The 14,317-nt window shown below is 50.9% G+C and overlaps 6 protein-coding genes across 6 annotated transcripts; 3 read left to right on the forward strand and 3 right to left on the reverse strand.

Moving 5' to 3' along the window:
- Positions 1–108: 108 nt before the first annotated feature.
- Positions 109–970, reverse strand: L3040_009276 (uncharacterized protein; the record flags this gene model as incomplete). Its single annotated transcript, XM_007290348.1, has 4 exons — positions 109–266; positions 342–625; positions 752–797; positions 883–970. 4 exons carry the CDS (start codon positions 968–970, stop codon positions 109–111), a joined length of 576 nt encoding a protein of 191 aa, XP_007290410.1.
- Positions 971–1,272: 302 nt separating this feature from the next.
- On the forward strand, positions 1,273–2,317 carry L3040_009277 (uncharacterized protein; the record flags this gene model as incomplete). The annotated part of the gene is made up of 2 exons (XM_007290347.1): positions 1,273–1,312; positions 1,395–2,317. 2 exons carry the CDS (start codon positions 1,273–1,275, stop codon positions 2,315–2,317), a joined length of 963 nt encoding a protein of 320 aa, XP_007290409.1.
- Positions 2,318–2,543: 226 nt separating this feature from the next.
- On the reverse strand, positions 2,544–5,397 carry L3040_009278 (uncharacterized protein; the record flags this gene model as incomplete). Its single annotated transcript, XM_007290346.1, has 4 exons — positions 2,544–4,597; positions 4,644–4,713; positions 4,761–5,230; positions 5,292–5,397. 4 exons carry the CDS (start codon positions 5,395–5,397, stop codon positions 2,544–2,546), a joined length of 2,700 nt encoding a protein of 899 aa, XP_007290408.1.
- Positions 5,398–8,093: 2,696 nt separating this feature from the next.
- Positions 8,094–9,132, forward strand: L3040_009279 (uncharacterized protein; the record flags this gene model as incomplete). Its single annotated transcript, XM_066155918.1, has 8 exons — positions 8,094–8,113; positions 8,172–8,244; positions 8,313–8,419; positions 8,468–8,559; positions 8,608–8,649; positions 8,841–8,933; positions 9,005–9,074; positions 9,129–9,132. 8 exons carry the CDS (start codon positions 8,094–8,096, stop codon positions 9,130–9,132), a joined length of 501 nt encoding a protein of 166 aa, XP_066010199.1.
- A 445-nt stretch (positions 9,133–9,577) lies between these two features.
- L3040_009280 (uncharacterized protein) lies at positions 9,578–10,437 on the reverse strand (the record flags this gene model as incomplete). Its single annotated transcript, XM_066155919.1, has 5 exons — positions 9,578–10,046; positions 10,104–10,108; positions 10,184–10,233; positions 10,288–10,319; positions 10,385–10,437. The coding sequence occupies 5 exons, from the start codon at positions 10,435–10,437 to the stop codon at positions 9,578–9,580; spliced, it is 609 nt and encodes a 202-aa protein (XP_066010200.1).
- A 537-nt stretch (positions 10,438–10,974) lies between these two features.
- On the forward strand, positions 10,975–12,096 carry L3040_009281 (uncharacterized protein; the record flags this gene model as incomplete). The annotated part of the gene is made up of 5 exons (XM_007290343.1): positions 10,975–11,015; positions 11,068–11,086; positions 11,154–11,529; positions 11,586–12,009; positions 12,060–12,096. The coding sequence occupies 5 exons, from the start codon at positions 10,975–10,977 to the stop codon at positions 12,094–12,096; spliced, it is 897 nt and encodes a 298-aa protein (XP_007290405.1).
- Between the last annotated feature and the right edge of the window lie 2,221 nt (positions 12,097–14,317).

The following is a 14,317-nucleotide window of genomic DNA, read 5'->3' on the forward strand; positions in this document are numbered from 1 at the left end:
AGCAGCCGCTCTGATCGTTAAACCATACTTTATCTAAAGAACTGCTTCAATTGAAGCCTCAGCCTGTTGTCACATATATCATACATCTCAGTCGTCGCCAATTTTCACTCAGCCCCTCGAAAAGAATCTCCCAATCATGCCACTCGCAAGACTACTCGCGATACCACCTGAGGACATAGCACTACCCGCCATATTCGACGCCTGACCGAACTTATCGCACCTGGAGAACGCAAGCGTGTTCGTGACTGTCAGACTCAGCGCAATGCCTGCCGAACCCAATTAGTCTAACTCGGTCCCCTCTCATTGCGAGATCACCCCTCGAGAGCTCCAGGAAAACATACCAACCAAGGTCAACCAAATAAACTCGAAGCTGAATATAGCCACGAACGCCAGGCCCACCCACAGCAGCGGCTGGCTGTATAGCGCAATCCAGAAAAAGCGGCTGTCTGTCGCGTTGATGACTTTGACGCTGGGATCCGAGGACTCAAACACCCAGTGCGAGTCCCCGGACTGTGGATTGACCTCGTTCCACCAGCGGAGCCCGACGAGGCGGCGGCCGGCGATGTTCTTGAGGTAGTAGAAATCGGCGGCGAGGAGGAGGACGGTGATGATGAAGATCAGGACGCTATAGACAGCATGTCAGCTAGGGTCATTTATTTCAGAGTGCATGTTTTTAGACTGGCGGCCACCGGGATCAAGTCGCACCACTACCAATGCAGTTCGCGCATCCGAGATAGAGAAATGGACGTACAAGTTCTGTGTGAAGAGCAGCCCGAACAGGTATACCAATAAACTCGCTGTATTCCAATCCCGTCAGCTTTGATGCTCCTTCGCCTTATGCCTTCCCTTCCTCCAACACAGGCCACATCTCACAACACTCACAGATGCGGAAACCAAGGAAACACAGCAGAGTAATCGGGTGCGAGCTAAGTCTCCAGCTCAGAGAGCCCTGCGGTTGTGTCTCTTCCATTGTCTGGTTCGTCGTGGTGGTGTTGGAAGCCAGGAACTAGTGTACAGCAGAGAGGCTTGCGCTTGCGAAGTCCAGGTGTTCGAAGCTACGCAGGGCAGCTTGACCCCCGTCCCACCAACAGATCTGCAAGGCTGAGGACTAGCCTTCTGTGCCGAGCCTACTCCCAGGAACCGGGGCGTTACCGAAAGTCAACAGCAGCAACAGCAACTCCCTTTACGCACTTCACTTCGCCGTCTTTATCTTTTCCACATTTAAGTTTATTGTTTTGATGATACCCCGTTGACCAATCGATTGGTTGTAATATGTCTGCGTCTACTATTCTCCGCAGGGCTCTTCTCTATGGTACTAAACTCCCCTCTCCGGATCCCCTCCTCTATACACTCCCCTGGACAACCTCCAATCCGACTAACACCTCCCCCAACAGTCCCAGCATCCTCTCCAAAGTTCCTCCAGAAATCTCTCACGCTACCCCCTCTTGACACAATCTCCTACGACCTAGAAGACAGCGTAACCCCCTCCCAGAAACCCATCGCCCGCAAATCCCTCCTCTCCTTCCTCTCCTCCCCCACAAGACCCAGCAACATAACCGAGCTCTCAGTCCGCATCAATGCCGTCTCCTCCGGCCTCGCCCTCGCAGACCTCACCTCCATCCTGCAAGCGACCCACCTCGACGCCGTCGTCGTGCCCAAGGTCAACCGCGCCTCGGACCTGCACTTCATCACCGACGTCCTGCGGCACCAGCTGCCCTCCCGCCACAGCGGCGTCCCCTCCGCCGCCACCCCCGTAAAGCTCATCGCCCTGATCGAGAGCGCAGAGGCCGTCATGAATCTCCCCGAGATCTGCAAATCCTCGCCCTACCTCTCCGGTCTCGTCTTCGCAGCCGAGGACTTCGCCCTCGACCTCTCGCTGACCCGCACCCCCTCGCTCACCGAGTTCCTCTATGCCCGCAGCGCCATCTCGACTGCGGCCCGCGCCTTTAACCTCCCCTCCACTATCGACCTCGTCTGCACTTCTTTCCGTGGCCCCCAAGGTCTGAAGACGCTGGAGGAAGAGTGTGAGCAGGGGAGAGGCATGGGCTTTAATGGGAAGCAGTGTATACACCCGAGTCAGGTGGGGGTGGTACAGAAGGCCTTTGCGCCGGCGGAGACGGAGGTGGAGTGGGCGGTGAGGGTGCTGGTTGCAGATGAGAAGGCAGATGCAGAAGGTAGGGGGGCTTGGACGCTGGATGGGACGATGATCGATGTGCCCGTCGTGGGGAAGGCGAGGGCGGTTGTGGCGAGGGCGGAGAGGTGTGGGTTTGATTTGGGCGAGATGAGGGAGAAGTGGAAGGGGCAGGAGCCGGAATAGGTGCAGTGAGAAAAGAGGGTGGTCGTTTGTCGTTAGGCCAGGACGAGATGGAATTCTGCCTGTAAAACGAGATTCTCGAATCATGAATATCACGTATTAGGATAGTCAGAGCTTAAAGTATGCCAGATTATAAGTTATGCAACTGAATGGGCTATCTGAAGAATGCATAATAAACTAAACTGTTGGTTGAGGTAACTCAAAATATAACCTCGCTTAGGAATTTTGATCAATATTGACGACGAGGCTGCCAAAAGCCAGTGCCAGGAGCTTCTGGCTGTGTTCCATAACCCCTATAATTACTAGCGTAGTACATCTGGTTGTTGGTATCATTCACTCCTTGTTCTGCGTAGAATACTTCTGCCCCTGGGCCGTTCCCATATGGCCCTTGATCCTCAAATAAGCCATGGCCAGCAAATCCTCCATCAGAACCCTGCGACTGTGTACCCCAGGCTCCAAACTGGTCAGAGTGCTCAGCATCCGCATGGTAGTCCCCAAGGTCGATATTCTCGTAAGATTGGTACGCCGTAGGATCGTGATCCAAAGGACTGTCCCCGTTGGGCTCTAAGTACTGCTGATCTTGATCCTGGCGATCTTCAACAGAAGGATCTATCATGGTATCCATGGGGGCCTCGAATCTCTCGGTCAGTCGAGAAGTTGGTTCATCACAATGAGTGAGATCACTGAGCCCATGCTGTCGTTCCATCTGTTGAACGTAGAGTGACTCTACCTCGAGAATGGGTGACAGGTGCCTGGGCCGAAAAGACGCTGTTGCATGGATGTCGTTGAGCCAAGACTTCCTACGATGCACTGGATTGTCTCCTTCTTGGACACTTCCCGAGGCCATCTGTCCTACGGGCTGGGGACTTAGGTGTGTATGTGATTGCAGAAGTCCATAAGAACGTCGTCCGTCATCAAATATTGCACGACTATTTCCCCCCGAAAGTATATCATCGGGTAGTCGTTCTGGCTGTTTGTTTTCGACAAGATGCCCCGTTGACTGTTCATCACCAGTGCCTTGTGCAACTGGAACACATAGACCTGGCGCGTCCTTAGTGGACATGACGTGGGCTCCATTAGAAATCGTCCTGCTAATTGCATCTTCTGGTTGGTCTTCGGTGATCCGACCATCAGTATTCGAAACGAAGTTCGATCCGCTACTACTCCAAATCTTAAGTCCAATGAGCTTTTCCTCCTGGCTTTCTGTGCCACCAACGATAGGCATACCCGTTGATATTGGCTTTGGAAGCTTGATACGGGCGTGCTTCGCCGTCTCATCTCGGCTAACGGGAGTTGGCTCGGATTTATGGGGCGTCGCCTTTCTCATTGCTGCGGCAGAGGTTTGTTGACTGCGACTGATGGAATTTGGATCCTCAAGCCATCCTAATCGCGGATCGAAGTGCTCGACAATAACACGTTGCCGACTCGTTGCCGTCTGGTCCGTCATTTCGTTCCAGTCACGCGAAAGGTGTTCCTCTGGCTGGTCTTGATATTCACCTCTATATCTGGGAAGAAATAGATCCTCTTGACTGTGGAGGCCGGCTTCAGACCTGTCTATTCCAGTCTCTGATGGAACAGTTGTTTTAGAAGCATTGGTACCACTACATTCGGCCAGACTCTTTGGTCCCTGGGCTGGGTCTCTTGATTGCGGGTTTTGAAACATACCAGAGGGAGGATGTGGCTCTGTGTGTCTTGCACCAGAGGTTCTCTGTATACCAGTGTCTTTGAAAATTCCGGTATTTTCAATAGACCTCCGCATTGAATCAGGGGTAGGACTTGCAGGTACGTGGTCAACAATACTTCGACCTGATGTGAGAGCCGGAGAATACCGGCTCTCCGACCATGATACGTACGTCGTAGCTTTACTGCTCGTGGATTCAGGAGGTTTCATCGAGTGACTGATAGCTGGTGGATGAATTATGGGTCCATAGTCTCCTTCCGAGGATGGGCCTGGTCGTCCGGAACTCTCCATCGGCTCAAATGGGATATCAGATGAATCAGAGCGGATGTAGCTCTTTATGCCTCGCTCTGGATCTAATTGTTTGTTGTATATGGAATGATCGTTCTTGATTTCGAGTGAGGACAGACCAACTTGATTCGACGAAATCTCCTGAAGTGGGATCCGATTTGGCCTGAAGAATGTGGATATTTCTTCCTGTGCTCTGGTGACATGTCGTTTCTCTTTCTCCCGTGATTTTGACTTGAACTTGGTGTCTTTCTCGGAAGGCCCCTTCTCAAGCGAACGTTGCAGGAATGCCATCTCAGAAAAGGCGAGATCAGGCACTGCAGATCATTAGCGGTGAGTTTTCATCAACGTTGCTCTTCTTACACCCTCGACGCTTTGCTGGAGATGAGGCTCGGCCGTTGTTATATAGGCCTGGACCGTGGGAAGGACGCATCTTGGCATGTCAGCAATATCTCGAGCTGATGCCTCTAATGAACTCACTGTCAGCCTCTCCTGGCCAATTCTGTTCGAGCTAAAATTCTGCATCAAATCCTCGCCTGCTCTCTTGGCAGCCTTTCTGCGATCTCCCTTCTTCTCACGCTTCTTCGTCGTTGCCTTGTTCTCGTCATTCTTCCTGGATCGCTTTTCTTTCTTTGGCTCATATCGGTCTTCACGTGTCTTATAGCGCGGCCTCTTCTCGAAGGTCTCTCTAGGTGCAATTAGCGAGGCAGCCTGAATGGAGACTCCCGAATCTGACGAGTCAATTCTCTGTTTCTTTCGAGGAGTGGGAGGACTAGGGTCATTCCTCTTCAAGTGATGCGACTTAGGTCGGACTGTAACTTCCAGAAGCGAGCTATCTGAAGACGAGTTGTGCCTCCTTTTGCCTCGACTCGGTCCAAGGACGTCTTGCGGTATATGAGCGGCAACGCCAGGGCCAAAGTCTGCCTGTGCTAGTCTGTCCTTGTCTTGGTCTGAGCAGTAGAATAAGCAGACTGGTAGGCTTCTAGAGGCTGTGGGTGTTTGGATACTTACTGGAGGTGGCTTGCCGAGCTGCGTTGCTAATTTCAATCTGTGCAAGCCATCTTCGAATGTAGTCATCATCTCCACTCAACGGTCTCTCGAGAGTCTTCTTGGGCATCGTTTTCGGCAGTGCAATTCCATGTTCATGAGGTTAGATTACAGAACTGATGAGCAGTAAAGGCTCGGGCTTTTGAGGAGGACCAGAGGAAAAGTTGACGAAGGACTTCCATCGATCATTTTTCGTGCAGGTAGCAGATGCGGAAGTCACGACAGGCACTTGCATGTACGCGACTTCCATATAAGGCAGGCCCGGCCCCATCCCGCAAGCAAATTACCTAAGCTACTCCGTACAAAGATCAAGATCAGAACAGCAGTGTAGACCGAGGGCTGCACACGTGACACGGCTGTGGAGAGTTGCGCTGGCAGATCGTCCAGTCCAGGACAGTTGAACCGTGGTAAGGGAGCCGGTGAATCAATCGCATTTGCATCTGCGACCTGCCAAGTTTTAACGTGGTGAGAGCTTTATATCACATGATGTAGTAAGCAACCGAGCCGAGAGGAGCGCGGAGGTTTTCAGTCAAGCGCGGTCTGACTTTGCAGGACAAGGCCCGGACAAGGTTGGGAGCGAGCGGCACGGCTCTTTGTGCTCTGCCCACTCCGGGTAACCCGAATTGAAGCGAACTGAAGGTGGCATTGCAGTGGTGCCGCTATACTATTTGTTTTTGTGTATGAAGTAGGTATCTATCCATTTATCTACTTAGACTAGATCCAGACTACCGAGATCTAGATATCGATATTGACTTGCTGCGGGCTAATGTCGGACTAGCGAGTCGAGTCTTATCGATAAGACGGGTCAGGGTCAGGCAGGGACCACGTCCCCACCTACCCTGAGAAATGGAACCCTGAATTTGACCGTACGGAGTATACCAGTACGAAAAGCGAACAGGTGCAGCAAAGCAAGGGCAGAGGGAAAAGAAAGAAAAAGCAGAATGCCAACCAAATACCTACCTATGCAGGTATGGATTCACCTTGCTTGCAGTGCTTGTGGTGCTTGCAGTAGTCAGAGTTGCATTTTGCATTTGCTTGCTAATGCCTGATCTCATCTAGCCGCATATGTATGAAAGCCTGGTGTGATAGCTGCCTTGCCTTGCCTTGCCTTGCCTCCCATTCCCTTCTCTTCCCTTCTCTTCCCTTGCCTTCTCCTCCCGTCTCTTTTCTTCTCTTCTCTTTGCTTCCCCAAAGTCCTCCGTGTGATGACGGACATGCTATGCGAATGTGCGAATGTTTGACTACCCCATTGGAGCTTTCAAAGATGCTTTCAAACGCAGTCATCCCAGATGTGGAGCTTTGCAGCTGTATATGGCCGTATCCCCAGGGTCTGTCGGCTTCCGTACATCCTTACATCCTGAGTCGCTACACGCTGGGTGCTGGGTGCTGGGTATGGAATGTGCATGAGGCCGGCTTTTTCTTGTCCGTCGGATGGTCGAATGCCAGATCTGCACCCTTGCAACTCCTGCAACTCCTGCAACTCCTGCAGACTTGCTTTGCCTAGATAAGTACCAAGCCATATCGTACGTACTCTGTAGTTGCAGGCATACGGAGAGTAGGCATCCAACCTATTACCTGTTACCTGTCCCATGGCAAGAGGGGCGAGGGCATGTGTGCTTTACGCGGCGTGAAAGGCGCAAAGACGAGACCAAGGCCAATGCCAAGGGCAAGGAGGTCGGCGGTTGGAGGAAGAACCTTGTCCCCGCGAATTTGGAGCCCACCCCTTCTCACCTCACCTCACCCCACCTGCCTGGACCTGGACCTGGACCTGGACCTGGACCTGAACCTGGACCTGCTTTCTTTGAAGATTCGTTCGTTCTTTTGTTCGTTTGTTCGTTCGTTCGTTCGTTCGGTCGTTCGGTCGTTCGGTCCCGTTCGTTGGTAAGCGCATCTCAATAACCCTTCCAAGTTGTCATCGTAATCGTAATCGTAGTCGTAATCCAATCAATCACTTCGGCTTGTTTTGAACTCGATTGCGTTCACTTCACCTTTAAGCTGCGGTGCACATCAAATGAATGAGGGAAATGATTGGAAGAACTGAAAGAAGGAAAGACTGAATGAAAGAAGAAAAGACTGAAGGAAAGAAAGAAAGAAAGAAAGAACTTGATAAATTAATATCAACTGGGTGAACTCAGACATAGGATAGAGGAATGAGGAATAGTCGGCAAACAGGGTGAATTGAGAAAAGAGCTGCCTGCGGCCTGCCCCTCTTCTCGCCGCTAGCGCGCTTTGAGCACGGCGCAGAGCCTTCATAAGAAACCCCGCTACTGCACGTTCTTGCTTTCTTCTTTACCTCCGACCCCATCCCCGACCAACCTTTCTCTTCCCAACACAACAACAACATTTGAAGATCCTTTTTCTTGCAATCCATCGGCTCCTTCCTACTTCAACTCTACTCAATTTCTCCCTCTCTTTCGACGACGGCAATCAAACAACATCGTCGTCCAATCGACCAACATCATAATAACAACCGACAACACCCTCAAGTTCGTCTGATTCCCTGCTTGCCTACGCTGACCTTCCTACTCACCCTCATTCCTCCTCGATCCCATCACCTCACCTTCCATGTCATACACATCACAGCTCCTTCTCTCCTCCGCTCAGCGGAGGCCCTGTTCTGCCTCGATGTACTTTCTTTGCGTGATCCGCGATCTGTCCGTTTCAGTCCCTTCAGCACCACTACTACTACGATCAGGCGCTCTGTTGTGTCTGGACGCGCGTGGAAATTGAGACTTTGATTCAGGTTCCCCAGCCACATCTTTCAAGATGTCTAAGCTCTTTATCGGGTAAGTTCGCATTTGCACTCTCTTGCCTTCACTCGACAAAAGCTAACCGTGAAATCAGTGGCCTTGCGTGGCACACAGATGAGAATGCGCTCCGTCAGAAGTTCGAGGAGTTCGGTGCCGTCGAGGAGGCCGTAAGTTACTCTGGCGCCTGATGGGCGCTTCACCTCAGCTTTCGACACAGCTAATTTGAGTGCAATAGGTCGTCGTCAAGGACCGTGATACTGGTCGCTCCCGAGGCTTCGGATTCGTTCGCTATGGATCCGAAGCTGATGCCGAGGCTGCTATTACTGCCATGAACAACATCGAGTGGGTACAAATATATCTCGCGTGATGCGCCAGGGCTGATTCTATAAGGTTCGATGGCCGCACCATCCGAGTCGATAAGGCCAGCGAGCGTGGCTCAGGCGGCGGTGGTGGTGGCGGTGGATTTGGAGGTGGCCGTGGAGGTATTTGAACCATTGATCCTGGCTCTAACCGATACTGATACTCAATAGGCGGTGGCGGCTACGGACGTGGCGGTGGTGGATACGGTGGTGGTAAGCTCCCCTCATTTCGGATATTCTCCCGTCTCTTCACAATAAGTTTTTACCACACCTCATCCTAAGTCTTATGGCTGCCTCTCTGGATTGTGATGTCCAGACAGGCTTCCTTAGAGCCCGCCAACATCTCGTAATCCATATGGATGCCCGTTCTTCATCAGTTGTTTCAAGGCTGACATGCATTCCAGGCGGTGGCGGTTACGGTGATCGTCAACAAGGTGGTGGTGGATATGGCGGCCAGGGTGGATACGGAGGTGGTCAGGGTGGATACGGTGGCGGTGGTGAGTGACTTGCGGTCGATTTCGCCATCGACAAAAAGCTCAAGCAAGCATTTGCTGACTATCAGATAAAGGATATGGCGGCGGTGGCAACCAATCTGGATACGGAGGTGGCGACCAGGGTGGACAAGGTGGCGGCCGATGGTATGATATGATCCCCAGCATCCCGTGAGAAGCTGTATCTGACCTTGAGGACAGGTAATAAGTGTGCCCGGGTATGGCATTCTCTCAGACCTTTGCTTGCGTCGTCGGAACGATATGAGAACAAGAAAAGTCAGCTGGTGCAGCGAAAGTTAATTGTGTGGTGCGGCTTGAGCAACATCTTTGGATGGAACTCTTTTGGTCAGCCTGTGCGGTCTATGGATGCGGAATCTGGCGAGCTTAACGCTCTGCTTGGCGTTTGGGGGGATCTTACTACCTTGCTTGTCACACACAATTTCACGCACTGGTATCGTCGACCGATCATTTTGATCAAGGTCATTTTCTGAAAGACTGCACTTAATGCAGGTCTATGTCTATCGCGAGTTTTTTTTTTCCCGGTTTGGGAATTGAAAAGGCTTCTCCAAAACTACTTGCCCGTCTCCTGTTGCTCATCTGTGCTGCCAGCCACTCTTCTGAGGTTCATGATCCACGGCCTTGATCGTGGCCTAACTGCTGTCGACACGCTGCATGAGCTCTCTGACTCTTAGTGCCAGATCTTTGATATGCTCATCTCTACTCTCCGCACTCAAAGTATTCAGAGCAGTATCAAGGCTTAGAAGGTAGTCTCTATTCAGTCCACTTGGACCGACGCTCCTGTGGATGTGCTCAGCTAACCGCTGTGGATCTTGCGGTCCCATGAACTGGTCATTATCGGGGGTTCCAATGTATACCAACGTCCTGATGGTAGCGGAGCCGTCGGATGGGTGGAACGGCGTATAGTGGATCGTGTATCCGTTGATCTCCCTGATGTCGAGGTACTCTCGCACTTCGGCTTCCTTGCCGGCTTGTATGCGATATGCGGTGCCCCAGACCTTGTCGGATCCGGAATGGGGGTCGTCGAGAGTCTCCCAGAACGAGCGCTCAATCAATGTTACGACTCGACCTGGCGCTTCAGGCGTGCCTCGATGGTCTTCACTTGCCAGTGTGTCAGCGACTACAGCGTTCAAAGCAGCCGCTCGGACGGAGACTTACCTGGCCTGGATAACCCATGAGTCTTTCTATCCTACCTTACGCGAGTATGTATAGCCACCATCAACGGAGCTACCACATACCTGCCAGAACCTCCTCACATATCCCGTCACCCAGCCCGGCACACGGCGGTCTGCTCTGGTGTGAGCAATGGTGCCTTGACGCGAGGTGGCTCAGCGGCTCTCACCGAAATGCGGAGGGGGCTTCCAGATCAAGCTTCTGGAAACATGTCTGTCAACGCCTGCATTTCCATCATGACAGGGTCTGTGGGGAAAAGGGCCTACCCGTAGCCAAACAGCCAAAATTCCGAATCCAATACCTCTGCTTCAGATGGCATGGTGAAACTGGGAAAAGTAAGGGAGATAATGGGGGTACGGTAGGTAGTGGAGTGTGTGTTGTCAGTTCGTGGACCTGTTCGATGAGAGTTGAGTGGTCTGTAATCTTGGCAGCAGATACCTAGATGCCAACATGGCGCAGGACATTTCTTGGTAGGTGTTTACTGTACTTGCATACTACTTGAAGTGTACCGAGGTAGCAACCATTTTTAAACAACTATTATTAAATTCTCCACATGATGTGCCAGAACCTGGATCTGCCCTACCCTGCCCTGCGCATACTCATCGTATCAGATACCGCTGGACAACAATTAGACTGCGTAATACGACGTACTCGCTCTCTGCGCCGCACGGTCTACTCTGTATAGTACAACCACCCTGCCAGAGACAGGAAAGGCCGAGAGGTTGATTAGGTATCCTTTGCAACAACCACCTACCTATACCTATTTCCTGCCAGCCAACACTTCACTTCACCCCGCCGATTATCAGGTTACAATTCACACGTCCCAATCTCATTTCTCACCAAAGAGAAGCTCAAGATGGCCTACAATCGCGCCTTCAACCCGGACTCACTTCCAGCGTAAGTCCTGCTGCGCCCCCGTTACTAGACTTGGACTGATCGCTATTCGCAGATTCGCAGAGCCTGAGAGGGTAGGTACATTGACAATCACCCCGCCGAGAAAACAGTCAGAGGGCTACGTAGCTAATCAGGGCACAGAAAGGGAGCAGTTCAACCACCCCACACACCCAAGCGCAACAACCCCATCCCACCTCATACGCAGCCCTCCAGAAGCAGCAGCAACAACAACAACAACAACACGCACATTACTCGAAGCCAGCCCCTCCTATTCCCGCAGGACATCAACGACGACAGTCTTCAGGCATGCAACCCGCAAACCACGGCTCGTATGGGCCCCCTCCTCCTAAGCAAAGCTACGGCTATAATTCTCCTCCACCAAGCACAAACTACGGAGGACGACCACCTCCAGTCCAAAACAAGCCTCCCCCGATGTCGCGACCTCCACCTACCCCCGCGCCTGCCAACGGCGCCGATCCAGCTCTGTGGCCTCTCTTTAAAGCCGTTGACAAAGATGGTACATTCCCCTCTAACCTCCTCTCCCTCGAGGATCAATCTGATAGCTTTGCACAGGTACTGGCCACCTAACCGAGAGAGAGCTGCGCTCGGCGCTCGTTAATGGCGACTGGACCTCCTTCGACCCTTACACGGTCAAGATGATGATTCGGATGTTCGACACTAACCGCTCAGGCTCGATCGGCTTCGAGGAGTTCTGCGGCCTCTGGGGCTTCCTAGCTGCGTGGCGGTCCCTCTTCGATCGCTTCGACGCCGATAGAAGCGGAAACATCAGTTTGAGGGAGTACACGGATGCGCTCGTTGCGTTTGGATACAGACTCAGTCCGCAGTTCGTCGAAGTCTTGTTCCGGACTTTTGATAAAAATCGTCAGGGAGCCATCAGTTTCGATCTCTTCGTGCAGAGCTGTATCAGCTTGAAGAGGATGACAGACGTGTTCAAGAAGTATGACGATGATAGGGATGGTTACATTACTCTGTCTTTGTAAGTTCTGTCATTTAGACTTCGGGGGAGATGCCACTGACTGTGTTTAGCGAGGACTTCTTGACCGAAATCATCAAGCAAAGATAGGTTGGTCTCTTTTGCTTTGATGCTTAATTTTGCATGGATCTTTCTTGACTTGCGACGTCTTTCTCACCATAAAGGCGTCGATGACCTGGGAAATATCCATAGACACAATACGATACCCATATCCTTCAAGTGCATGTTCATTTTGAGTTTATTAGAATGTCTGATTTGTTCGTTCACTTTACAGGGGGGCTGGATTTCTCTAGTGATATAAAATCCACCGCCAAGAGATTCTGCCTGGATGAGTTGACATGATTCAATAATCGGTGACTTGTCAAATATTCCAATATTGTTGCGCTCCATAACACCGAATAACGCATCGTTATCTTCCATGTAAACGATGTTAGTCGAAGAGGCACATCCGAGCTACCAGATGAAGCATTCAGCCCTAGCGAGCATTCTTCGAATCTCTGCTTCGTGGATCGCATCAAGCGATCATTTCTCCAGTCCGGATGGGTTGTTCGTCCAAAGGCCCCAGACGAGTCACTGATGATCCCCACCACACACATATCATTTCTTTCTCCTAAACTCCTCCAAGTAAGCCAGCCAGCCATCTTACTCCCAACCGTGTCGCATACCTGCAAGTCGAGCGACGGTTGGGATGTGCGTTGCCGAGCAATTGCCATCTCAGCTCAGCTCATGAGGGCCCGAAGAAACCCTTTTAAGGCATCTGCCTATATTCCATGAGCAGCACCCAGCAGCTAAATGGGCTCTTACCAATGATATGCCAGAAGAAACATCTCATACATTCTGTTTCCCGCAATGGGAAGCTCTTCATCTGTTGCTGAGATGAGGCGCCAAGTGGCCCCGGGAGCTGAAATGTAATGTCTGCACCACCACCCGATGTAGCTGGCTGTGCATACCAGGATACCAGGAGAGTATATATGACATCTCCCTCCTGCTCCTATACTTCCCCAACACCCTCTTGGTGTCTGGTCTACTAATGGAGGGATATCTGCTGTCCAAGAAAGAATTGTGTTGCAATTTCTCAAGCGGTCTCCGTTACTTCTTCGCTTCATCTCGCTTCGCCTCGTCTTCATCATGGCATCCCTCTCGCATTCCAAACTCCTCGAGACACTTCTCCCTACACCACCGCGGGAGAACCTCAACACGCACCTCGTCCTCGGTGGAATCACCGACCAGATCAATCTGCACTATTCATGCATCAATCCCGCTACTAAGAATAAATAAGAAAAACATAGGTAGGTACACGCAAACAAGGACTTTCGCCATTCCGGTGGGTCGAAGCGTTTCCAACACCCCCAGATTTAAAGATCAAAAAAATTAAAAACGCTTTTTTTTTGGGGGGGGGGGGGGGGGGGGGGGGGGTCCTGCACCACAATTCTTTATCTACTTGTACGTACGTAGTACATTCGACAGCTTGAAACCTTCCCTTCAACCATAAGCTCTAAAAAGGTAATATAAATAAAAAAATAAAACATGATCAACATAAACCCTTTCCAGAGTATCAAGAAATAGCCTACGACGGCTATGACACGATCTTAAATCTCCCATCAGGATCTAATCAGAGCTGATCAGAGCATATAATAGAAAAGAAGACCCGTCTCTCGCTCACCTTGAAAAGAAGTCCTTCTTTTTTTTTAAAAAAAGAAAGGCCGAAAGAGAGAGAAGGCAGAGCGATTTGAGCTTCTCATCTTTTGCATCTAGCTAGCTACCTAGCTGTGTCTCTTGGACAGATTTAGATTTTGAAATTTTGAGATTTGACGGGGGGGGATTTCTAAAATCAAGAACTACCGGTACTCCCTCGAAGGATGGGAGTGATAAATACCGGGCTGATAGTGAATTATATATATACATATATACATCGAATTAAATGTTGTTGTTGTTGTTGTTATTGTATTTATTAACGTCGGGCGGGTATCCAAAACGCAATGCTTGGACCCTAAAGACCTCTTATAAAGTACGGCGACGTGCTAAGTAGAGGAATTATATACAAAGTACTATCTAATCGAGAGTAAAAACTACGTTAAGGAAAACCTCTCGTCAAATAGCTGAACACTTATAAGCCCTTTAAAAGCAATTTATAGTGCTATGCGTCGAGTTTTCTTTCGACAACTATCGAATACGTATAGTTCTACGAGCGGCCTCGATCCGTATAGTACAAAACATCGTTCTCTTTCGTCGTAGAGCTAAAAAAGCTCGCGTTCGTAGTAGCCCTTGGATAGAGCCGGTGTATTTGTAGAACGCTTTTTCGAAAGCGCAA

Source organism: Drepanopeziza brunnea, assembly GCF_022702325.1.
Source record: "Drepanopeziza brunnea f. sp. 'multigermtubi' strain 214-2 chromosome Unknown ctg19, whole genome shotgun sequence".
In the NCBI taxonomy this organism is placed as follows: Eukaryota; Fungi; Ascomycota; class Leotiomycetes; order Helotiales; family Drepanopezizaceae; genus Drepanopeziza; species Drepanopeziza brunnea.